Raw genomic sequence first — 25,972 nt, 5'->3', positions numbered from 1 at the left:
TCAGTTTGTTATAGCATAGCAATATGTTTACTTTGTGTGTGTCTGTTGCTGTTTTCTTGCCTTCTTTCTTCCAATTTATAAGCACCCTATATTCCTCCTAGCTGATACTATTAACAAGCTGGACACTTCCCTTACAAAGTATATCAAATGACAAATGAAATTGGTTGCATGCCTACCAGTGAGTTCAACAATAATGTTTAGTTTGTGTAATGAAGCTTAAGTGTATACTGACCTAAAGCTGAAACTTGTCTGTATTGTTAAATCCTTTCCCCAGGGTCGGTGCTAGTGTTCAGTTCAGCTGTGAAGACAATTATGTGCTCCAAGGTACGAAAAGCATCACTTGTCAAAAGGTGACAGATACGCTGGCTGCTTGGAGTGACCATAGGCCAACATGCCGTGGTGAGTAGTGTTCATTGGAGGGAAATAGGGTAGGGCACTGCAATTACTCGTGCCAGTTGAAGTGTGTCATAAATTGAATGAATGGTCTTATCCAATCTTGCTCTTCATCTGGGTTCTCTATTATTTTGAACATCCTTTAAGGTTATGGACATGTTTGGCAAAGTATGTAAACTTGAACGGTGAAGGTTTGCAGGGCTGTTCGCCCACAATGTCCTCTGTATGGGCCAAAGACACATATGTGATATGCATAATCTTTCCAGACACAAACATTTTGAGCAACAAGGGTCATGCACATGTCTGCTCCACGTAGATGTTAAACCAAAGAGGAAGTGATTCTAGTGCCCCTTTCCATATTCAGAATACACTTTGCTAAACAGTTCTACAGGCCTCCTGTATGCCATTTGCTGCCTATTTTTTTCAGTTCACCTTTGTTTTGGCTACACTTTTGTACTGCTGGAGCAGATCCCATCAGCCCTAGTGAGCATGGCCTGTGGCTAAGGACAATGGGAATTGCAGTCTAATTCTGGGGCATGTAGACTGGATTTTGGGAAGTAGGGTGGGAATATATGTACAATAGGCATCTATTTATATTTACTGGCAAAGCATGACTAAAGATCTTTCAGAAGAAGAAGAAAGGAAACAGTAAAGAAAGCCCAAATTTCTCGAGCTGCAACAGTTTCTCATGTCCAAGTCTCAAGAAGGTACTAATAATACACTGAGATTGTGTCAAAGACTTTTTGGGTCCAAGCACTTTTAAAAGAATTCTGAGCACAATGTTTAGTTTGACTTTTATTTGTTTGTTTGTTTAAAAGCATTTCTAAACTGCTTAATATTTAAAAGTCTCTTAAGTGTTTTACAAAAAAAATACAGTATAAAAACAATTAAACAGTAACAGCCTCCCCCCATAAAACACCATTCTGAGAACAGATTAGAAACAGAAATTCAGTAAGAATGGGGTCTAATCTTATGGGTGAGGAAAAGACCTGCCTTTACAAGACATCTGAAGGAACTGATCGATGATGCTTTATGGAAGGCAGAGGGGAACGGCATTCCAGAGTGCACTGTCAGTGGCAGAAAATTCTATAGGGCTATGAGTAAAAGTTTCCCAGGTGAACTAAGTGATATTACAGGGCTATATGGGGATAGACATTCTTTCAGGCAACCTACAACCAAGTTATTCACAGATTTGAACATTGGTAACAGGTTCTTGAATGTGGCTGGGGGACTGACTGACAGCAGTGTGATGCCTTTAATATAGGTGCAAAATATGTACACCTGGTGCTCTCAACAACTTGGCCACAGCATTCTGCACAGCTGTAGCTTCAGGAACACTTTCAAGGAAAACACGATATAGAATGCATTCTATTACTCCAGGTGTGGTCACCAACACACCAGCATGCATATATTATCCATATAGTGAGATGCATAATGCAGTTCTTCAGATGGAAGATCTGTCTTATATCAGTCAGTAATTACTGTGTTTCAGTTGTAAGACAATATTCATAATTACAACTGTTACAATATGCCAAAATTTAAAATTAATACATTCTGACTTTCCTTTAGGCTATACTTAGGGGGGGGGGAATATGTTTCTACCATGTAAATCACAGATAAGTACTATTTTACAACTTTGATCTTCACTGAAGGATCACTAACACTTTAAGTAATTAGCTGACTTGATCTAATTCATCCTCTTCGTCTTATAAGGAAACAAACTGCAAGGGAGAATATTGATTCTTGGCTTGAGTTATGCTTTTGATTCTGGCATTTGTGCCAATCTCATTCTAGAGAAGTTAGCCAAAAGCTGCATCAGCCCATTACTTACAGAAATTGAAGCAATATTACTATCTTGCTGTCACCTGAACAAGTGCCACGACTTTGTGTAATTATAGACATGATGCTTTTTCTAATTGAGTATACTTTACAAACAGCACAAAAACATCTATTACAATGCTTCACAGTGTGAGTAACTGCCAGTTATAAAACTCATATGAATGAATGAAGCCATGGATAATTTGCCATTTGTTTCGAATTGTCCAATTCATGGATGTTTTAAGAAGCATATGGTGTAGTCCGTTGACAGTGTGCACTGTACAGCACTGATATAGAATGGATAACAATCATATCAAGTACTTCTGTACTAACTTTCACACTGTAATCAATGAGGATTAAGTATGGCAACATAATGCTGGTATCCTTTGTTCAAAATGACTGTACAAAATAAATGAGATTTATCAATTGGAAACACATGGATGTAAGATTGCTGTTAATTATAACCTTGCAGTCTCATTTGCATAACTGAGACTCGTCACATTTTTATCACCTCATATTTTCAGTTTATGATAATATATGCATTCACATTTAAATAGATCCCAGCTAGGTATCATATGGGGATGCAGGTGACGCTGTGGTCTAAACCACTGAGCCTAGGGCTTGTCGATCGAAAAATTGGTGGTTTGAATTCCCGTGACGGGGTGAGCTCCCGTTTCTCGGTCCCAGCTCCTGCCAACCTAGCAGTTCAAAAGCACATCAAAGTGCAAGTAGATAAATAGGTACCACTCTGGTGGGAAGGTAAACGGTGTTTCTGTGCACTGCTCTGATTTGTCAGAAGCAGCTTAGTCATGCTGGCCACATGACCTGGAAAAACTGTATGTGGACAGATGAGGAATTCTAAAATTTTCCACTCCTTGGGCACATTTGAAAAAGATGAAAATTACCGAGGCCCACTCAGTCACAAAATAGTGGTTCAAGGGCAGAGCCAGTCAAAAAGTGATGGGCAGAGGTGCAGTTTGGCATGATGAGCTGGTAACCAGTGCCATCATTTTTAATTGAGATCTAATCTCTCTTTGGAAATTGTAAATTCTTTGCTGCGGTGATTTCCTTGTGGCAAGGAATTTGTAATTCAGCCTCCCCATTCAAGGCAGAATTCAAGGTGGCTATTTATTATATATCTTCCTCCCCACACCTCCATTTTTTACTCAAGTATTTTTTATTAAGCTGTTGTTTCTCTATCCCTTTCACACAATTCAGCTTGTTCCTGCAACACTACCAAATTCTTTTATCTGTCCTTCCTGCTCCTTCTACATTCACTTCTTTCCCCCATAACAGCTGCCTTCTCATCCCTTCCTCTATGTTTCCATTATGACTAATTACCATGTGGAAAGATCAACCTTTTGTTTCTTCTAATGTCCTTCAATATCTCTAGACCACCCCCCCTGCTCCTTGGTCTTCTCTGTCTCCCAGTTATCATTACTGTGTACCACTTTATCTACGACCACACAGGCTCAAACACACAAACCAGCAATTTAGTTCTCAGTGGTGGTGCTTTCTGTTTCACCTCAACTGGTGAAATGGGACATGCCACCTTGTACAGTTTTATTGTATTTATGTCATATTTCTTTAAAACACTTAGAGACTTTTAAATATTAAGCAGTTTAGAAATGCTTATAGATAAATAAAATTAAAATTAAAAGTTGAAGTCAAAAAGAAGAGTAATCTTTTGGTTTTGGAAAAAAGAAATTTGTGCCAATTTCAACATATGGCCAGATTGTTTATCAGTATGTGTGTCCTAAAACTTCTTTTTAGAGGGTTTGAACCCGAACAGAGTGTGATGCAATGTCAGTGTATTCTTAGCACATTCACAAGACTTGGATGTGAGAAACAAAAGCAGCTTGTGAAATTAAGATTTTCTTTCATGTTTACTTTTTTCTTCTAAAAACACACACCAATCAGTTAAGTTTTGCCTCCTAATAATGATATATCCCTATTGTACAAGAATCCTCCCTGTCTTTTAGGATACTATTTTATCGTTTTTAAGATGTACTTTTGTAAAACACTTAGATACTCTTAAATATTAAGCAGTTTAGAAATGCTTTTAAATAAATGTCTCACCATGTAGACAAAGACTTGCTCAGTTTGCGTATTTAATTAAAATCTATGCAAGCTTCTGAAATACTCCGTATTTATAACCAGGCATAGGTTTCCAAGCAGGGATACTATAAGTACATTTGTGTTGTGCTGTATTACATATTGTCTTTAGATTTTTCTTAAAACAAAGCATCATTGCAACAAAAATATAGCAATGAATGGAGAAGATGTGGAGGTGGAGTATGTGCAACAAGCAAAAACACACGCACAAAAAACCCCCACAAATACATCAGCCTCACCCAACCAAATGTTCTCAGATGTTCTTGGACTGCAGTTCCTATAATCCTTGACCTTTTGCCATGCTGATGATAGTTGTAGCCCAAAACATCTGGCAGCCACTATGTTGAGGAAGCTGAAGTACTCATTCATTCTACAAAATCATCCCCATCACCTAATAGTTTTGAAAACAAACAAAAATCTGTGTGAAATGCATGCATTTTGCTATCCACTGTTTCACTGCCACTAGAATCATTATGAATTTTGCCACTGATGCCAATGTTATTAAGAGGTACGTTGTACACCTGCCCTTGGTAGTGGTGGCAGTCGGTTTTCTTCTTTTAATTTTGTTTGCCAATTTGCCTTGAAATAAATCTCCATGTCTGAAGCTTACCCACTGCTTTGATGCTTTTTATGCTTCTAGCTAGAACATGTGGTTCCAACCTCCGTGGACCAAGCGGTATCATCACATCGCCCAATTATCCCGTTCAGTATGAGGACAATGCACATTGTGTGTGGGTTATAACAACACTTGATCCAGGAAAGGTATGCTTCCTCACTTTGTAGGCTTTCAAATGATTACATAGAGTTAATTGAGGCTTGCTTGCTTTTTTAAAAAGAACATTTTTTCTTTTCTTTTCTTTTTAAAAAAGAGCATGCTCTAATTTATTGTCCGCTAGTTTTTACTTTGATAAACTACAGCAGTGTAAGTGGCATTTGAACAGTATTGACTGCAAATTGTGTGGGTTTGCTATCAAATCCAATATAATAATAAAAAATACAGAGGGGGGGAAATATCTTTATTCATTGTTTTCTTCATTATTTCTGTCTCTTGTGAGGCATGGTAATAATGGAAATTAAAGTTAGTATTTTGTATTTTCCATTCCAGTACTTTTTGGTCCTAATATCAAAATGTATAATAAACTTGAATAATTGGTTTCAACACCCCAAAGTCTAACTGGTTTGCATGCAATAGCAGACATTTTGGTTCATTAACATGGCTAAAATAATTTAATAATCAGTATTTTTTTATTTTTACTGAGTCTGTCTGTAGGAAGCAATTTGTTTAAAGATCATGGTTTTATGATAAATGAGATGGAAGGATCTGAATCCATAAGGGCCGACTATAAATAACTGAAATAAATAAATAATATGTGTGTTAAACTCGCATGTGTGACACAACATAAGAGAAGAATTTCTGCAAGATCAAAGTTCTAAAGAGACAAAGGTGATATAATTTCAGTAATTCATAAAATTAGTGTAAGGTTTCTACTGTAACTAAATGTGTTTTAAATAATAATTTTCATTTCAAATTGGATCATTCATCAAGTGTGTTGCCAATCAAGGGAGTAGTAAAGTTGTGACAAGGTGGGGAATATAATGTCATGCTCATATGTTTGCTGCTTCTTTAGAAATATTTAGAATATCAGCACTTGTCCTCAGTAAATGTTTTTCATTTTGCTTTATTTCTCAAATCTCCTGTGGTGTCACAGAGATAGGTTTTGGAATGTATGCCTGTCAATTCAAGAAGTTCTCACATGCAGGAAGTAAGGACTAGAAGTGTGGTTTCAAAACTTGTTTCCCCTATAGATCACTTGACAAATTCTGATTAAAAGGCGAAAGTTTTATATGATCTGAAGAGAAGCCAGAGTATGACTTGACAAATTATGAGAATCTCAGTGTAATGAATGTTTGTTTTGTTTTTTTCTGCATAGCTCACATTTTAATAACTGTAGCAATACCTCTTGGATGTTCCTTTTCTTGTGAGCAAAGTTCTGTGAAGTTGGGTATAACATTTGCCATATGAAGGCTCAGGTCAAATTCAGAATTCATCCACCTTCTGTATTTGGATGTATGGTGGTTATCCTTTCCGCAGACCACACAAATGGACTTTGTGAATCACCAGTATTTTCAGTAGATCGCAGTTTGAGAACCCTTTACTAGGCAAAAAAAAAAAAAAAAAAGTATTGAAACCAGTGGAGATGTATCTGTATATATATATTTTTTTTTGCAGAGCATGCAAGTCTACCATGTTTGGCAGGCAAGGAATTTGCCGCTCTCCATGTGACTCTAAAATGGAGATCACTTTGCAGGGAGCACATTCTTGTCCCAATGTTCGAAAAACTGTGATGGGAGGAAGAGTCAGCACCTCTGTGTAAGGCACCACTATCCTCTTGTTCCCTAGTCAGTCTTCTCTGGTGCTGTGCCCCCTCCCACTGGTCAGTGTGGCCTTTGCCTAGTAGTTGCAGGACTGAGTAGGTTTTTTTTAGGGGTTCCCTGATTGGTAGACCCCTCTTTTTTTCACCTATTCCATGCTGTGCATCTTAGGCTGTAATTTGGCTGATTGACTTTGGCCGTGGCTGGCAAGACATGTGTACAGGAAATCACAGGTGTGCTGAGGGGCACCTGTAAGGTGACGGATGGTTCCAACCCATGTCAATGCTGACTGGCTAGAGGTGCATTACAACTTCAGCCTTCAGGCTGTTGGACATACCTCAATGAATGCCAACTGATCGGGTGGGGCTGCCCCCTTGGCTCCTCTTCAGGATCAGGCAATGGAGGAGTAAGCTCAGTCAACTGGCTGCCAGGTAGATCTGTACTTTCACAGCCATTTGGCAGTTTGTTAGTTGGCTTAATTGGCACTGCCTACACTATTAAGCAGCTCTTTCTCTGCCTCTTGCAGATTTGTTATTAATCAAGCTATGACCCTTTAAGCCCATTCTGGTTGTTACACATGTTTACTGCAGTAGGGAAAGGGCAATCCGTTTATCGCTGCATTGTATGGCTTTTAGCATTACCTTTGTCTCTTGCAATACATTTCCCCATCTCAGTTTTACCCATATCCTGGTTAATTCCTCTGTTTGTTTTGCAAGCTTCCGTCATTCATCTTTCCCAGCGCTCTACTTTCTTAGTAAAATGGGAAATCTGCTGTACTTTGTTGAGATGAGAAACCTATTTCAAAAATAGTCCCTAGCGTGCTGCAAGTGTATCAAGTTGAAAAGGGGAACAAAAAATCTAATAAAAATTGGCAGTTTCATAACATGAAAGACAACTTGATTCACTTCTGAATGAGGTTAGAGGACTATTATCTTTTCATTGTCCTTGAAGTACCATTCCTGTATATTTGGTAGAAGGTTTGCTGGATCAGGCACTGTGAGCCTGGGCCATCAGGGCATGGGGTGTGCAAAGGAAAAAAAAATGACAAGACCAATAGCATGGGATCAAATGGCCACAACTTTATTGATTACAGATGTCAGTAGGATTTGGCATAGGCATTGGATGTGTATCCTGAATCACCCAACCTGTCTGCTGGGTGATTATTCCTTTATGGTTGATCCTAGGTTTTAGGATTGCCGTATGATGCAAATCAGGGACGCAGGTGGTGCTGTGGGTTAAACCACAGAGCCTAGGACTTGCCAGTCAGAAGGTCGGCGGTTCGAATCCCCGTGACAGGGTGAGCTCCCGTTGCTCGGTCCCTGCTCCTGCCAACCTAGCAGTTTGAAAGCACGTCAAAGTGCAAGTAGATAAATAGGTACCGCTCCGGCGGGAAGGTAAACGGCGTTTCTGTGCGCTGCTCTGGTTCACCAGAAGTGGCTTAGTCATGCTGGCCACATGACCCAGAAGCTGTATGCCGGCTCCTTTGGCCAATAAAGTGAGATGAGCGCCGTAACCCCAGAGTCGGCCACAACTGGACCTAACGGTCAGGGGTCCCTTTACCTTTATGATGCAAATCAATTCTAGGTAATCCCTCCAGGACACCATATTGGGAAGTTTTATGGCATTGGACAGAATACATCCCCCTGGACCCCTTTAACAAGGGATCCTGAAAAACTGACCAATGTACTAGAGGTACTAATCTGAGCCACCCCCTTTTTCAGACTTAGAGTCCAACCCAGTGCCCTTTTCTGCCAATAAGTTGTGACAATTGCTATGAGGTTGGCAAAACCTCCTGAATAGGCCCAAATTGTCTGCAGATAAAACTCCTTCCTGGCCTCGAATACAGTGACCAAATACTTCCATAGCAAGGTCTATCACACGTCTCACCCATTTCCATTCAAAATGGCAAAACTTTTGGGTGGGAGGGACAAACGTCCAATGTGTTAACTACACTGCTGTGTGACTGGATCCCTTACACTCAGCTTCAAAGCATATTTCCAAGATTACGCTTGCCTTCAAGGTTATAGAAAACTGTGTCCTGCCTGCCACCATTTCTCAATCTAAAGCAGTATTCAACGTCTAATTCTGGGGTATTAGAGATATTGTTTCAATTTTTCATATAATTTTGCAGAGACCCTACTGTCTTTATTAAATCTAATAAAACTATGTGGTTCAAGTGTAAAAATGAAGGAACATGAAATCTGAGCACACCCCCCCCCAAAGATAACGCCCTCTTGAAGAAAATAAATTCCTCAAAGGTCATGGGGGGGAACTATGTTTACATAATTTTCGAAAAAGCATTTAGTAAAATTACCTTGCATTACAAGATTGGGAGAAAGGAATGAATATTCAGAAACCTGGCATCAATTGGGTTTTATCCTGAATGGCCATCTTGTGTTCTTACTCATATACAAATCAGCAGAGCCAACTAGGATTTCTCTTCTATGCTTCATTAAGCATCTGCTACCTTTTCCAAAGGCATTATCTTTTTCCGTTTAACTGTAATGAGCTTTTCAAGTTTGTTCTCTACCTGTTTAGAAGTATTTCCTTTTAATGCTCTGCTTATTTTGAAGGCTTGCTACCTTACCTTGGGGCCTACTAATGTATCTGCTGATCACAACCCTACTGAGCCGTTTCTTGAGAGTTCTGCTTCTCACAAATAGTTTCTTTGCAATGGTGTTTATTTCCTGATGGCTTCATCTAGGCCATGCTGCAGGTGTTTTAATTTGTAGCTGATTCCTAAGATAGTTTAGCCTTCACTCCTTTGTGTTTTGTTTCTCGCTTTTTAATATTTGCCATCTTTGGATAATTTCCAGAAGCCCAACTTCATTTGTCGCTACTCTTTTTTTTTTGCTCAGTATTTGTGCTATACTGCCAGTTTGCTTCAAACACATTCTTCTGTCCCCTACTGTTTTGGTTCCCTCTTCCTACTCCAACTGAAGGAGTCCTGCTGCTTTCACTATTCCATACAAACTTTACTAACCACTGGGACTCTACTTTTCAGTCCATAGGAGGGCCAGGTGTGGTGTCATTTCTGGCAGTGATTCTGAGTGTAGCACATTACTCTCCTGACTGGTTAGAGACTATAGGATTGTTGCAGCTGCTGTGGGATAGAGTCATTCTTGGCTTAATGATCCGTTAAATAAAGGTGTGCCCTATTTGCAGCGTTGCCTGAAATCTTTGCCTGCTGTAGCATAAACCATGTATGCCAAGCAAATTCTGGGGCTTCTAACAAAAGTTTATGTGTTACCCCTGCAAATAGAAAACAGTTCACTTGCTGTTCCTATAAAGCAAAATAAGGCCTGCAAGCCACATTCTGTCACACATCAACACCTCAAGAAGTCTCAGACTGAGGTCCCTGGTTCAGTTCCCAAAACTGGTATGTAGAGCACAACCCATATTTGTCACTGCACAACAGGTCTGACTGGAAGAGATTGGAAATTTGTTTTACCATCCTTGTTTTAGCATCAGTTAGTGCTGCTTCACACACCAAACTGGAGGTTTAAGTATGTTGTTTGAATGGATTTATGAAGTTTTACATGTGACAATTGTGTAAAAACGAAACAGGGAATAATAGTGGATTGCAAGCTCAGTCATATGATAACATTGTAAATATGGGCTGAGCTGTGACCTGGCTCTATGATGAGGCTATCATATTACCTTTCTCTACAGTGGACAGATCTACTCAAGCTACAGTTACATAAGCTCTGTACAGATCCCCTTAGCCATGTTGTCATGACTTCCTCATATACATATATGCAGCAAGTTACACTTTAGTTAGATCAGCAGATGTCTTATTCACAGGTTTCATTCTAGTTCCTAGTCAGGAGTGGCTTTCTTATGATAGTTTGGTAACATGTGAATTGGCTTTTGGAAAGCCACCTTTGAGGACTACTTAAGCATCTTCATTAGAAGAGTGTAATAATACAGACAAGTAGTGTGTGTGTGCAGACATAGTCCAATGAAGTAATCGATGGAATACTGTCAGTAGGCCTGAAAGATACACAAACAGCAAACACACAAATATGTATATGGAAAATTTAAAGATATGAGGCCTCTCACCATTAATTTCTTGCTTAACCCATTTCTGTGAATTGTTAATCAGCTGGTTTTTTTAGCTATCAATACTTTAACACAGGCTTCCTCAACCTCGGCCCTCTAAATGTTTTTGGCCTACAACTCCCATGATCCCTAGCTAGCAGGACCAGTGGTCAGGGATGCTGGGAACTGTAGTTCCAAAACATCTGGAGGGCTGAGGTTGAGGAAGTCTGCTTTAACAAATGGGGTGTGTCCAAAAGATTTTGGCTAGGGAGTTGCATGTCCCAATTTTCCAAAGTCAACTTTATGTTTGTTTTTTAATGTATTTTCAGGTTGTTGACTTATTTTAAGCCACACTGAGACATCCCTTTGGGTCAGAAAGGCAGAATAAATTTAAAAATAAATACAGTTATAAACAAGTGGATCTGATAATAACAATAATACATTTTATTTATATCCCGCCCTCTCCAGCTGAAGATGGGCTCAGGGCGGCTAACAACAATAAAACAGTACAACAGTACAACACAACACTCTAAAATCATTCATTATAAAATTAATTTAAAACAAACCACTAGAATAGCATACAGGGCTGGTGGGAAGCTGACGATATCCTGCCCTTCCTCCTGGCACCACAGCCCCTCCAAGCATCTAAGGGTTGAGCACCCTGTTGAATGGAGCGAGCTGTTCTGCAGAGGACTGAGAGGGAAGGGGAATGCCCCCAAATCAAGTAGAGGCAACTACTGTGAGCTCCCTTCCATACACCTTAAAGGAGCTCATAAGGACTGACTATGCATATTGGGCCTGGAATGTCAGCTAACTGTTCCTGGGTTGGCAGTAAATAGGATGGGGGAACATGGAGTGGGCAGAGGCAGAGAATAAGGAGGGGTTGTTTGCTGGCAACCTGAACAGGAGCGCTCCACGCTGCAGGTACCACTTGGGCTGAATGCTGACAATCCCAGCAATCTCAGAATGCACATTATATGTAGCATAAACAAGTGGATACTGACAACCGTATTTATACGCCTGTGACAATTTTTGGCAGCATATCTGAATTTTCTGACATACACAGAATTCACTTGGGATTATCTGAATTCACCAAATTTCAGCATCCACTGTAGTATAGCTAGCAGTGGAACTTGGTAGTATAACTTTATTTTTAAAAAAGGAAAAAAAGAGTATCCCCCCTCTCCTTAAATAAGTTTCTTATAAATTATATCAGTACCAACATTTTAAAAAGAGTTTGTGATATCAGATGAATCTGTGTGCATTTGCACTGAAAATGTTTCGTTCTGTGAAGCAGCTTTTCGCCTCTGGTATCAGAAGTACCTTGGAGATATATTTTATTCTAGGTATTTGTCTTGCACACAGCAAAAACAGAAGAAAATGTGTGCCAAGTCATATTCTCTGTGTCTATATTAATGTAAGGATTTCCATAACTCATGCATATTCACCTCTGACTATGGGCAAAGATTTGTTTTCAGTCAGTTTAAATTAGTTGGGATAATCGGTTTCAGTTTTTCTTCAGGTTACTGTCTGCACTCTGATAAACAGCACTCTGATTATGTTAATCTTTCCTACTGTTTATTTTAGGTCATATGATAATGCAACAATCAAGGGAAATTTGTGTACATTTAGTTCTTAATAATATTAGTAATGATGATAGCAATATTGTGTATTGATTGTGGAGAGCTGTCAGGCTTCAAATAAAAACAAAACATTGTTAGCCTCAATAATATTGAACAGAAAGGGGGGACGTATCAAAATAGATCAAAGACAATTTTTTTTTTAAACCCTGATAGTAAAATAACTCATAACTCATAACTCATTAAGGGGTCACAAAATTTTGGTTATGCTTTCTGCCTTTGGTGGCAAGGGGGCAATTTTGCCTCGCTCCTAAGAATAGGGCAATTAATATGTGGCACTGCAGACATTGTTGGGTCCAGCTCCCATCAGCTTCAGCCAATATGGCCAATGGTCAGTGCTCATTCCCAGCACATGGAGGCAAATAGGGCGCATGGGCCATTCGGTAGAGCATGAGTTCTCTTGAATCCTTTCATATATTTATGCTGACTGTGGGCAGAGTCGATTTTCAATATATAATCAGTGGAAGTCTGTTTATTTTAAAAGCAAGTCAAACCCTCCATGCCTATGACAGGTAATGACAGCCATGCTCAAGTATTGAAATGGAAAAAAAAAAGATGCCACCCACATACATTTATATGAAACCTAGTTTCTTTTGCATTGTTTACATGCAAGGCAAACAATTTTGTGCCTAGTAGAGAGCCTTGGGGCAGGCCATCTGTCTCTTTCTGATTCTGCCACTCGCATGCAGTCTGAAACTGCCATTTCATCGCCCGGGTTTCAGAATGTTAGCAGCCTAGCATGACATGATTTTAGACAGGCTTCATAAGAGACCAAGATGCCAGACAGTTTCACACATCGGTGCCAAGTCGAAACAGGTTAGCTGCAGATGTTAAGGATTTCTTTCTCCTTTCCTCCCTCCTGCCATCCATTTGAGGAAATTCTTACTGAAAAGTGAATTTATGTATTGGAGAATCCAGGTCCATGCATTCCATGCCCTAGAAATGGATTATTATGCCCTGAGATGTGGGGTGGGTGGAGGGTGAAGGGGGGGGGACTATAACTAGTAGAACAGCCTTCACCACCCTGGTACCCTTCAGATGTTTTGGATTAACACTCCCATCAGCCTGGCTGGAGTAGAATATAATAAAACATTTAAAACAAAAATAAAAAACAACAACTTTGTACCTATTTATTCATTTTATGGCCAGTGACTCCCTAGGTTTTTAAGTATATGTTGGTTCATAGAGAACAGCTTAGACTGCTATGGGGAAGTATTGTACAGACGTCTGCAGCTTCCTCAGCCGTGTGTGTGTGTGTGTGTGTGTGTGTGTGTGTGTTATTTGTTGACCTTATATCCCACTCTTCCAGTGATCTTGGGGCTGCCAGGAGACTGGCACTAAACAGGACTAATGCTTCTTGGTATACATATCAGTTCTTTTTGCAAAAGTGGCATCTAGATTTCTGAACCACATTTTAACACTGATGCCAGAGCAGTAACAGGAAGCAGAAGCAGCTGATAGAATTGACACCAGGAGTATCCAATATGGTACCCTTATATCAGGTGTCATTGGACTACAGTTTCCATCATTATATAAACGTGAGTCCCACTGCTCAGAGAGACTTAGTTCCAAAGGATCAGACTGCAAAATAGCCATTTGTTGTTGAGAATATAAGGTTCACACTAAATTAATTGAGCTTATTTCCCATTGAAACCAAACCAGCTTAGCCTGGGTGCAAACTGTAATTGAGCAACAGCAGCACTTTTCACATGGCAATTCAGTGTACAACCTATGAAGGAAGAATGAGAATGTGTCTGTTGGTGCTGTCCTCAATCTTCCCATGTATAACTGATTTGAACCACGGAACATGCATATGGTCAAGCTGCGCCTACAAGCTCTACCCTGCAAAAATGTTGGCTACAGATTGAATAGACACTTGACCACAGGCTTTGGCAAGAATATCCCCAGTCGAAACACAGGGGATGGATCCAGCAGATAGTCTCATAACCCTCTCCATGTGTGCTGTTCGAACATAAATTGTTTTGTGAAAGGGGCTGGTAACAGTAACACTATTTGCATAGGAAATAAAAATAAAAATTGAAAGTACGCCTTTGAATTTGCAAGTACAGTAATGTAGTTGCTTAATTGTACTCATTGATGTATTTATTTTTACATTCATTAAAAAAAATCAACAGTATGATAAGCAGAGCACATTCTGCTTGATCTATTGATATACTTGCTCTGCAACTGTGCTCCTTTGGGTTCTTTCTAGATGCCATAAGTTCACAATCAAATTTAGTTTTGTTAGCAATAATTATTATATATAGGTTATCCTTGATTGTTTCTGTAGTCCCCCCACTGTTGATTGAAATGAGAACTGTTATTAAATTACACCTACAGACAGAAAGAGGGAAGTCTAGTCTATTAATTGTATTTGTGTAATGAATACATAGTTCTGCATGGTGCCGTTTCAGATTAATGATATGAGAGTTTGGACCAGCTTAGGCCTGAAATATCTGCTACATATTCAGAGGAAAATGGATGTGCGATGATGTCATCAGTTTACTAGAGGAAAGGGCACCATACATTTTCATAGTGCTACATGGCACTTAAAATCATAGAAGCATATAATTGTAGAGTTGGAAGGGACCTCAATGGTCATCTAGTCCAACCCCTTGCAATATTATTTATTTTCTTTTTTTTCCCTCTGGGGAATATGTTAATGTATTTCACCATATGCATCATTCAATAACAGACTGATCCCAGGGCAGAGATATGCTTTGCTCTCATTTCTTCCCATGCAATGGGGGGCGGGGGCAGAAGTGAGACACACTGGACTCAGCTATATTAGCAAAGAAACAGTGCTTTATATGTGTTGTTTATGCATTCTAACACTGTGACACCAGATGGCGCTGTAGAGTTCCATTTCTGCCAACCCGATTTCTCGTACAAAGTTTGCAACACATTTAACTGAAATGTTTCTTTGATGTGTCTAGATCCAGCCACTGTGTAGCACCGGCCTTGTTAGAATGTAGTTTTAGGATATAATACAATGTAGGCAATCTTCTCCGGTGAGGTTGTTCCAAAGCAGAGATCCACCGTTACCAAAAAGGTAATCTCCTTTATCACCCATCTCATTTCATTTGGTGAGGGTGCCCTTAGCAGAGATGCCAAAGATATTCTTTGTGTTCAGGCAGGCATATTGTAGGAGTAAGTGATCTTTCAGGCAGCATAGTGCTAAGCTCTTTGGGTCTTCATAGTTTACAACCGTACTCTAAATTGATCCTGGAAATGGACTAGGCAGAACTAACCCTTAAAAAGCACAGTGGTTAGGTTAGAATCAGATATTATTTAAGCACTGTCCTAGAGAACTTTGTTCTGTTCCTTTGAATTTCTTGTAAACAATGCACATGTCAAAAAATGTATACAAAATATTGGATAAGATTATCATGAATTGTATTCAATTTCTCTAAGTAGCCATGCTAAGGCTCAAGTGTGGAGAGAATAGCTGTTAAGGGTTTCTTAGTGAAAACACACTCTGTGTGGGTTCACAAATGCCCTCTTTTCCCCTGCTATAAATTCAGCTATTCTGTGGTGCAGCCTAATCACTGAAAAATTAAATGGCTTTTGATGCTGAACTCTAGTGCAAATTAAGTACTGAATAATTCTGATCCTATTTTTATAATTCTCTTACCATTATGCTTTCTTAAATGGACACCCTTTCACTAGGTGTGTTCAAATCCTTGAATCAGATCAAATACACGCCTGCTATAGCACAAATATCCTCAGTCATTTTCTCTCCTGTTATTAACTTTTACATGGAGCTTAAAACATCTCAATTTAGCTCTCAGTTCTGGAGTTGTTCTAAGGTTTTATCTCTAGAAGATGCTAAATTGCTAAGCAGAGGACTCAATTAGAATTTTTTTTTGTTTCCAAATACTTATTAACATGACATCTCGTATAGTTTTAACTAGAAGAAATGATTATGCTAAACAACATCAGGACCTATTCTGAATACAAGGCTTTAGGAAAATTTAAACATTTTTGGTTGAAATACACAGCTGTGGTAACAGCGAATAATTTTCTGTCCGCTTCTATACCCTGTTCATTTCCAGTTACACTACAGTTTTACCTTTCTACTCCTCTAGTGAAGCTTTGCATTTCCCATAATTTTCTTTCAGGTATCCTCAAATCTGCCACTATGCATGAAACATACAATTGCGTGTTGAGTTCCACAGTGCCACCCCCCAAATAATTACACACTTCACACATCAATTTTGTTTAAGGTTTTTGGCATAATTTTGGCCACAACTTTATTCAAATACAAAAAATGTGAGTGGTTGCTTAGGCATTGGTGACTATCTGTCCTTGCCCCCACAGGACAGAGCTGGCACTTCCGGACTCCACCGGAAGCCAGAGTGGGAAACAAGTATTGGGTGAGAAATGAGGCTGGGAATCAATCCAACACTTCTCACCCTCATGTTCCGGTGGGGCTTGCACGGCCCAAGCCCGGCTCCACGGACAGGACGAAAGAATGGCAAGCCCCTGGATTCCTTTAACGGAATTCCCTTTCCGCATCATTTGGAGGGGTAGGCACTTACCCCTCCAAGCACCAATTAACCAATGCCTAACCGCCAACCTTACAAGTTGTGACGATTTGCTACGCAGTAGGCAAAAACCAAATGGCACCAGCCAATCAGCCAGATGGCAAAATTCCTACCGTGCCCCCGCACCAAGGCGAACGACACCATGACAGGCATAGCAAGGTCAAGCGATCAGCTTAAATAAAAAACCCCCCTATTAAAGGGAGGGAGGGCGGGTGATCCGATGCAAAACGGCCAAGAGGACGTCCCTACGTCTGGCCCTTCTATTTATAACTTCTGACTCCTCCTCCAAATTGGTAACAATCATATTTCCCCAGCAACCCGATTAACCCTAAAGGCCAGGGTTGCAGATTAATTTGCCTAGTCATGGCTGGGCGGCCTGTTCCCCAACCGCAACACGTGCTCTCTGTTAGGGAGAACACGCTTTGCGTGTTGAGTTCCACAGTGCCACCCCCCAAATAATTACACACTTCACACATCAATTTTGTTTAAGGTTTTTGGCATAATTTTGGCCACAACTTTATTCAAATACAAAAAATGTGAGTGGTTGCTTAGGCATTGGTGACTATCTGTCCTTGCCCCCACAGGACAGAGCTGGCACTTCCGGACTCCACCGGAAGCCAGAGTGGGAAACAAGTATTGGGTGAGAAATGAGGCTGGGAATCAATCCAACACTTCTCACCCTCATGTTCCGGTGGGGCTTGCACGGCCCAAGCCCGGCTCCACGGACAGGACGAAAGAATGGCAAGCCCCTGGATTCCTTTAACGGAATTCCCTTTCCGCATCATTTGGAGGGGTAGGCACTTACCCCTCCAAGCACCAATTAACCAATGCCTAACCGCCATGGAGCCTCCAGCTCACCGCCAAACCACTCACAGCCCCAACCAAGACCTCAGCTTGGCAGCCACCGCACCTAACCAAGCCTCATTCCCTGAAGCAGAAAGGTGCACGCCATCATCTCGGAAAAAGGATGGCATCTTAAAAAGAATCGCAGGGTGAGAAATCACATCTCCACCCAGCTCAGCAATCCAGTGTGTCACAGCAGAATTGATGCGCTTTCTGGCCCTTTCTGTGGCGACTGGGCAATGACTGCCCCTCCAGACGCATCGTTGCAAAAGCTGAGACCAAAATATCATTGCTGTAGGCACCATTGCCCGCAATGTCCCCAAGTCCGTCCAAATTGCAGCACGCAGTGAAGAACGGCCCATAGCCACCAGGTCGTTCTCTCCCAGCTGTATTAAACCAAGACCTCAGCTTGGCCACCACCGCACCAATCCAAGCCTCATTCCCTGAAGCAGAAAGGTGCACGCCATCAGCTCGGAAAAAGGATGGCCTCTCAAAAAGAATCTCGGGGTGGGAAATCACATCTCCACCCAGCTCAAAAATCTTTTTTGAAACAGCAGAATTGATGAGTTTTCTGGCCCTTTCAGTGGCAGCTGGGCAACGACTGCCCCTCCAAATGCGTCGTTGCAAAAGCTTTGACCAGAAAATTTTTTGCTGTTGGCACCATTGCCCGCAGCGTCTCCAGGTCACCCAAAATCGCAGCACGTAGCGAAAAACAGTCCATGGCCACACAGGTCATTCTCACCCAGCTGCACCCCAACAGCAGTGGGCGGCCCTTCCAGCAGCACCTGCCTCCGAATCAGCAGCAGGAATTCTGGCCAGCGCATTCCCCATCTAGACAGCCAAGGCAACTGCACATGGAGGAAGGCCGAGACCCGGTCCCAATCCGGACTGCCGTGCACTGATGCCAGCCCAATGCATGATGCTGTGCCCCACCATCCAGATGCGGACAGCTGCTAAACCTAAGATAAAACAAGCAAAAATTGTAAGACACCAATAATATTAACGAACATAACCTTTGAATGCATTCGATTTCCAACGACCTGTATTTTATTTCCACCGCCTTATTAACATGCTTTCCGGCCTTCTTGGTGGTAGTTTGTCTAGGCATTGGTTCCCGACTAGCTGCACCTGACCTCAGCAGGGCAGCACTGACGACTGGGCCCCACCATATCGTCAGTACCAGCAAACATTGTGGGGGAGCAATGAATCCCAAGGCAATCGCATCCCGCCAGGTGTCGTTCCCCATAGGGGACAGATGCACCCCATCTGCCCTAAAGAGGGCAACAGCCTTGAAGAAAATTAGGAGGGTGCAATATTACAGAACCACCTAAAGCAAGGACCTATTTTATTTTATTTGTTATTTTATTAACTTTATTTATTTTCTTTATTTTATTCTATTATCCACCGCCTTATTAACATGCTTTCTGGCCTGCTCGGTGGTAGTTTGTCTAGGCATTGGGTCCCAACTAACTGCACCTGACCTCAGCAGGGCAGCACTGACGACTGGGCCCCACCATATTGTCAGTTCCAGTAAACAGCATGGGGGAGCAATGAACCAGGATCAGACTCAAGCTCACCCCAAATGCTCCCAGGGACTCTTGCATGGCCCTACCCCTCAAAAGGGGTCGACAAAAGCATGGCGAATCCTTGGATTCCCTTAATGGAACATCTTTGCGCATTGGAGGGGACATGTGCTCCAACCCCCCCTCCAGACCACCTTGAACCAATGCCTTAAATTATTTTGAGTCCAGGGAGAGCTGCCATCAACTCAATCCAAGCCCTCTTGCATGCAGGAATGCAAACTTATGCTGGAGGAAGACAGCAAACATTCTCGCCCAGCTGTACCACCAGCACTGCGGGAGGACCTGCACAGGTCACACTCGACCGCACCAAAGGAAGGATCTCCTCCCAAAGCATTCCCCATCTAGACATCCTGTATATGTTCACATGGGCAGGAAGACTGAGATGGCACCCCAGTCCAAACTCGTCAACATGCTTGCCAGCCTAGTGTACAATGCTGTGGCCCAAATGTGCACAGCTGCTCCTATGAAAAAAGGAAATAACAGACAAGCATCAGCACAGACATCACTGTGACACTTCCTGATATAACCCTTGTCGGCGTCAGACTTCCAATGACCCGTATTCACAATCCTGTCTACTGACAGGCCCCCAGTGTGCAGCCGTTGCAGCAGCACCTAATCGTAAGGAATGAGGAGTGTTCAGCGGTAAGCAAGCCGCAGGCTGTAATAACTGGTGCACGACGTAAGCACATTGATGCCGGGCTAACGAGAACCCATTTTCATGCACTAGGAGCGGGCAAGCCCCCAGGGAATAAAAAGCCAAATATTCTGTTATCCGGGCAAGGGCCCTCCTCACCTGTGGCGGGAAGCCTGATTGTGGCACTCCTGTCCACTAAGTCTGTTTTAGAGTTACCAACTCTAATGACAAGCTCCAAGGATAAGGAAAAGTCCAGAAGCAATAAGCCTCCAGACTCTCAGCCCCGTGCTGGCTCCAACAACCATTTTCCCAACCCTCAGTGCGAAAATGCAATGGACTGCTGAAAGGAGTCTCACCTTGATGTTTAACCAGCAGACAAGTTTTAACTTGTTGCAGATACTGCATAGGTAAAAATTGACTGACTTCCCGCCCACTGTCCTATGAGGTTGGAGGTTCCAACCTTCCAAGGCCCTGTGCACTGCAAACTTTATACAAGGGTCTCTGAAAAATAAAGCTTCAATGTAACAGACATTGCAGCGGACTGAATTCGGATAGTTATAACCGCATGCCCAATCTGCAGCAGGTGGACCAAATACTGCAGGATCTGCTCAGAGGATGGGGGCCAATTCTTCTGAATGGCCGAGAACTGCCAGCTTAAGGCTAAGAAATCCATCCAGGCCTTCCCATAAGAGGTAAAAGCAAAAGGGGAAATGGAAACTGCCGCTCTCTGTAATTACTAATTGTTGTCAAAATGCCACAGGTGGTCTGGAAAAGTCTGGCAATAGCTGAGTCTGGAGCCCAGGATCTGAAGCGCTTCATCTGAAAATCGGATAGTGTTTCAGTGTAATTTGGAGCGTAGAAAGCACAATATTAAACCTTAAGTGGCGCAGCTTGAAAGCATGAGCGGAGGGGCGGAGACTGTGCTAGAGTGTGAGGACTGTTTAGCCAAGACCTCACCACTACCTGGTTATCAGACCAAAAGCAGATCCGATGGTCACTGAACTCCTCGGGCCACATGTGAACTGCTACTACAATGGGGAAAACTCAAGAAAAGTTATGTCACATGATTGCCTCACCACACCTGGCTTGAGGCCATAGCTTTGCACACCAGCAGCCCTTGAAATAAAAACCAAAGGGCAAAGATCCAGCAGCACCAGCATGAACCTGAAAATCCCTGTGCGGGTTCAAGGTATCCTGCCATGGCGAACTACTATTGCATACATTCAGGAATTGCTACCATCGCCTGATATCTGCCTTCACCACGCTTGGTAGGCATACACAAAGCTAAGGGGACCTCTGTCAGCATCGCCCGTGAGCCAGTGCCACCAACTGGACTCATCCACTTCAGCCCCAACTGGGCTAGGCGAGCTGGGTAGCACTTCCAGAGACCACCTTCTGCACAGGAACAGGTCAAAGTGCTGTGGACTCACAGCTTAGAGTTGTGAGCACCGGATTCACTCCAACAAGAAGACAGTCGTCACACAGCAGAGTACAGCAGAGTCTAGCAGAGTATATAAACAACTCAAAGAGCAGCTCTGTAGAATATCTTCTTTATTCTATCTACAACTATACAAACTATATACAGAGCTTAATAGGTCTAAGCATAAATAAATGCTGCACTGCACTGAGTGTCTGCAGCTGCCCTTAGCAGCAACCTTATCTCTACACATGATCTCTAACACTCAGTCTCTCTCTCTCTCTGACACTGACTGACTGACTGATTTGGTGCTGGAGCAGAATAAGTAGAGACCAGAACACGCCTCCTCCTCTCTGGAAAATCAGCAGACTCCTCAGGAGATTCTTGGATATGGGAGGGGTGAAATCTAGGCAGCCTGGCCTAGTGGGAAGATTAGTTAAGTGACCCAGCAAGATCGGATCTGGTGAAGCATCACTTGCTACAGAGGAAGTATTACAAAATAACTTCCTTCAAGGCAGACAGCTTCTCCATAGGCAAGTGGTATGTTTTAGCAACGATATCCAACTGGATCCCTAAATAAAATGGGAATATGGGCAAAAGGTATTGAGCTATTGCTTGCCAGCTTCCAGCCCCCGCTTAGGCAGGGGGCATCTTGTGCTGCCATCATGATATGTAAATTTACAGGGCCGACGCTGGCCAGAACCCCTAAAGAAGTCCCAACCAAGCTGCCGCCGAGCCAGCTTCCTTTTCAGACACACACTCTGTGCAATGCAAAAAACACACTCTGTGCAGTGCACACACTCTCCATGCAATGCAACTACACACTCCGTGCAATGCAAAAAACACGCTCTGTGCAGTGCAACTACACACTCCGTGCAATGCACACACAAACCCTCCGTGCAATGCAACTACACACTCCGTTCAATGCAACTACACACTCCGTGCAATGCAAAACACACTCCCTGCAATGCACACACCCTTCATGCAATGCAACTACACTCCATGCAATGTAACTACACACTCCGTGCACTGCACACACCCTCCATTCAATGCAACTACATACTCCGTGCAATGCACACACACTCCGTGCAATGCAAAAAAAAACACACACTCTGTGCAATGCAACAACACACTCCCTGCAATGCAACTACACACTCCGTGCAATGCACACACACCCTCCATGCAATGCACACGCTCGGTGCAATGCAACTGCAAATCTCCTAGCAATGCAATGCAATTGCAGCCCGTGCTCTGCAACGCAAACTGCAATGCGGGCACGCAAGGTGCTTTCTCCCAGTTGCATATTGCAAACGTGGCGCCCGTTACATCCCTTGCAGTGAGGTAACCACCAAAAGGACCTAAGTGTCCAGGTAGAGCAATGGGGGAGCATGCAGCTGTCCCATACAGGGACCAATCCTGCAACCTAGGCATTACCGGCACTATCCGCTGACCCAGTGAAACCAATGCTTCATGGACCACATGGGGACACTATTCAGGCCGGAAACACTTCCAGGCCATCGAATTCTAGGGCAAAGCCCTAGGATCACCTGCTAGGCCAGGCATAAATGTTTCCAGTGAAATAGCAGAGTTGATGTAGCCCCCAGCTTGTCCAGGTACCCCTGCTTGCCCTTTTTGAGGGAAGCACCCCTTCAAGAAACCCAAAGTTCTTTTATCACAAATGGGCCGCTTAAGGAAAATAAACTTGTTCAGAAACAGCATAGTTCAAGAGCATATACAGAGTGCTCATAGTCCTTGGAGGCACAGAGAGCCATAAAGCCAACCTTCGGGGATACTATAAACGAAAGTGATACCAGCTAAGCTGGGAACAGCCCTGACTAGCCCCACAATTTCAACAAGAGAAATGGGGGAAACCTTTTTGCGAAAGAAAGCCCCTAACGGGGGGCTCTCTCCCTATTGGGAAAGGCAAGCCACAGATACAGGGAGAATCTTCCCACAGGGCAGGGTAAGGGGTGGGGTGGGAAATTGAACAGGAAAAGGGGGGAATTAAATTATTTAAGGGACTAGAGAGGATTAAAAAGAAAGGGGGAAATAAAGGGGGGAATTAAATTATTTAAGGGACTAGAGAGGATTAAAAGAAAGGGGAAATAAAAAATAAAGAAATGTAACCAGACAATGAGAAGATTGTCCAAGTGCTCCATGTAATCCGATGCAAAACGGCCAAGAGGACGTCCCTACGTCTGGCCCTTCTATTTATAACTTCTGACTCCTCCTCCAAATTGGTAACAATCATATTTCCCCAGCAACCCGATTAACCCTAAAGGCCAGGGTTGCAGATTAATTTGCCTAGTCATGGCTGGGCGGCCTGTTCCCCAACCGCAACACGTGCTCTCTGTTAGGGAGAACACGCTTTCACATCTCTATTTCCCTATTCTCTAAAGCCACTTGTTCTGCTGTGCATTAGAGAAAACTGGCAGGCAATAATGGCCAGCTGATAATTCTAAAAAGGAAGGTGGGGAGCAAAGGCGAACATTTAGAGCACAACATCCAACTGATTCTAGTAGCATGCATGGAATAATAATAATAATAATAATAATAATAATAATAATAATAGACCATGATAATTTTTTAAAGCACAGCATTGCAAGAATTCTGCAAATTTGGCATCAATGTGGAAACAAACAACTCCCCCCAAAAAAGATTTACACCAGAAATTATTGGCAGCCCCTTATTTAATGAATTATCTTGGGTACATTGTTAAATACCCTATTTTTTAGTCTATAAGACGCCCCCATGTATAAGATGCCCCCTATTTTGGGGGACAGATTTAAGAAAGTGGGGGGAGATGTATAAGATGTATAAGATGCCCCCTAATTTTTGACATTATTTTTTAGGGGGGAAACCTACTCTTATTCACGGAAAAATACGGTAAATAAACATTTGTTTAAAAGTGGAAAGTAAGGGCAAAAAGCAAGCGTTTGGAATGATCATTTGAATGAATCCCATTTGCCTGAGGGGAAAAAAGTAAGGGAATAGGCCAGAGGAAAAGAAAACTTCTCTGAAAATAAAATAACTAGCATACCTAGGAGAAAGGATGTTACATCCCTCTGCTGTGAAGCTATTGATGTAAGGGGTCACTGAAAACTGATCACCCAGCTGAAGCCGTTCTGTCCATTTAACCCCTTCATTCTGCTGTTTATATAGACCAGGTCTTAAAAGTCTCAGAATCATACTCTGTAAGTACAGCAGTGACTGAAATGAAGGGGGGTTGGCAGGGGGTTGGACTCGATGGCCCTTGTGGTCTCTTCCAACTCTATGATTCTATGATTCTAAGTTCACAGCAGCTAATGCAATGCATGAGCAACATCGCGCGGGTCAAGGAGGCCTATATAAGTCTCAAAATGAATAACTATAAGCTGTTGATAAGCACGGAGAGCAACATATTGCTGTAGGTTTTCTAACACCAGGCTGGTGTAGGTAAATGTTAGTCCTATCCAATTACGGTGTCAGAGACGCATTAAGTAGAATAATGTGTTCATTCTCAGCCAATCTGTCTCTGACAGATGTAGATAAATTGCAGTGGTGCCATTAATTAGCAATAATGACTAGGTAGTTGAGCAGATTTAATCCTGAAAAAGATTTGGTTGTAAAAACAAAGTGATATAAAACTAAAGAGCAGATCAAGTACCGTCCCATTCCACAAGACAATACTGAGCAAGGCTCATTCAAGTTTCCATTGTTTCTCACTCTCTCAAGCCTGAACTACATTCAGATGTGGGATTTATTGCCTTAGCTTTACTACTTATAATGTGGATACTTCTGTCCCAATTTACAACATTCCCTTTGCACTACAGTGTCTGTTGCATTATGGAACTGTGGCTTTTTCATCACCATACCTCCAGGCCACTCTAAATTTTAAATGGTGGGGGGAAACGGTATACTGTTATACCATTCCAAATTTTGTAAATGCAGAACTCCTGTGAATTTCCAACTTAATGGGGTTGCTAGCAGATTTTTTTTTCTTCTGGAAACAACAAACTAGATTCCACTAGATTTCCAGAAGTGGCTTTTATGCCATGTGAATTGTTGACAATGGAATACTAGATTGATATTACTGGGTATAGAAAATTCATTATTTTTTTGTTTAAAGTTATGGATTATTTTTATTGAAATGTTTTTAAATACCGTTTGCATATGACCTTGAACATTTTTTTAAAAAGATTAACAGTGTGTATGTAAAATAATTTGCTCATTAGTTAGTTCTGGTGCATTGTGAGCATACACAATTTGGCTATATATAGTGTTCATTTGACTCGTTCATTATAAAAATTTAAGCTATTACACTGCTCTATTCCATTAAGGCTTAAAATATGTATGTCATTTGTACATTAGGAAGATGAATGGAAGGAACTTAGTAATACTTTATGAGTACTCAGAAAGCACAACAAATGATATAGAGGTTGAAGCACATGTAACTGTGTTGCTAAGATTGTTATTGTGCAGCAGTAGAGATGGCCTACATAATCCAGGACCTTTCTCACCATAGTAACCCTCTGAACAGAGAGAGGGAAACAAAAGGTTAAAAGGCGGAAGGCTACGTGAACATGCAG

General features: G+C 41.9%; 1 protein-coding gene across 5 annotated transcripts in view; it reads left to right on the top strand.

Moving 5' to 3' along the window:
- The window catches only part of CSMD1 (CUB and Sushi multiple domains 1), a 997,036-nt gene that overhangs the window by 693,530 nt on the left and 277,534 nt on the right, over positions 1-25,972 (top strand). For all 5 annotated transcript variants that reach the window (XM_082215381.1, XM_082215380.1, XM_082215382.1 and 2 more), the window contains 2 exons: positions 275-399; positions 4,967-5,088. In XM_082215381.1, coding sequence (XP_082071507.1) covers positions 275-399; positions 4,967-5,088 — 247 coding nt within the window. The remainder of the gene's footprint in view (positions 1-274; positions 400-4,966; positions 5,089-25,972) is intronic.

This window comes from Podarcis vaucheri, assembly GCF_965113315.1.
Source record: "Podarcis vaucheri genome assembly, chromosome: 3".
In the NCBI taxonomy this organism is placed as follows: Eukaryota; Metazoa; Chordata; class Lepidosauria; order Squamata; family Lacertidae; genus Podarcis; species Podarcis vaucheri.
The sequence above is the reverse complement of the archived record's forward strand: the minus strand, read 5'-3'. Positions and strand labels throughout refer to the sequence as shown.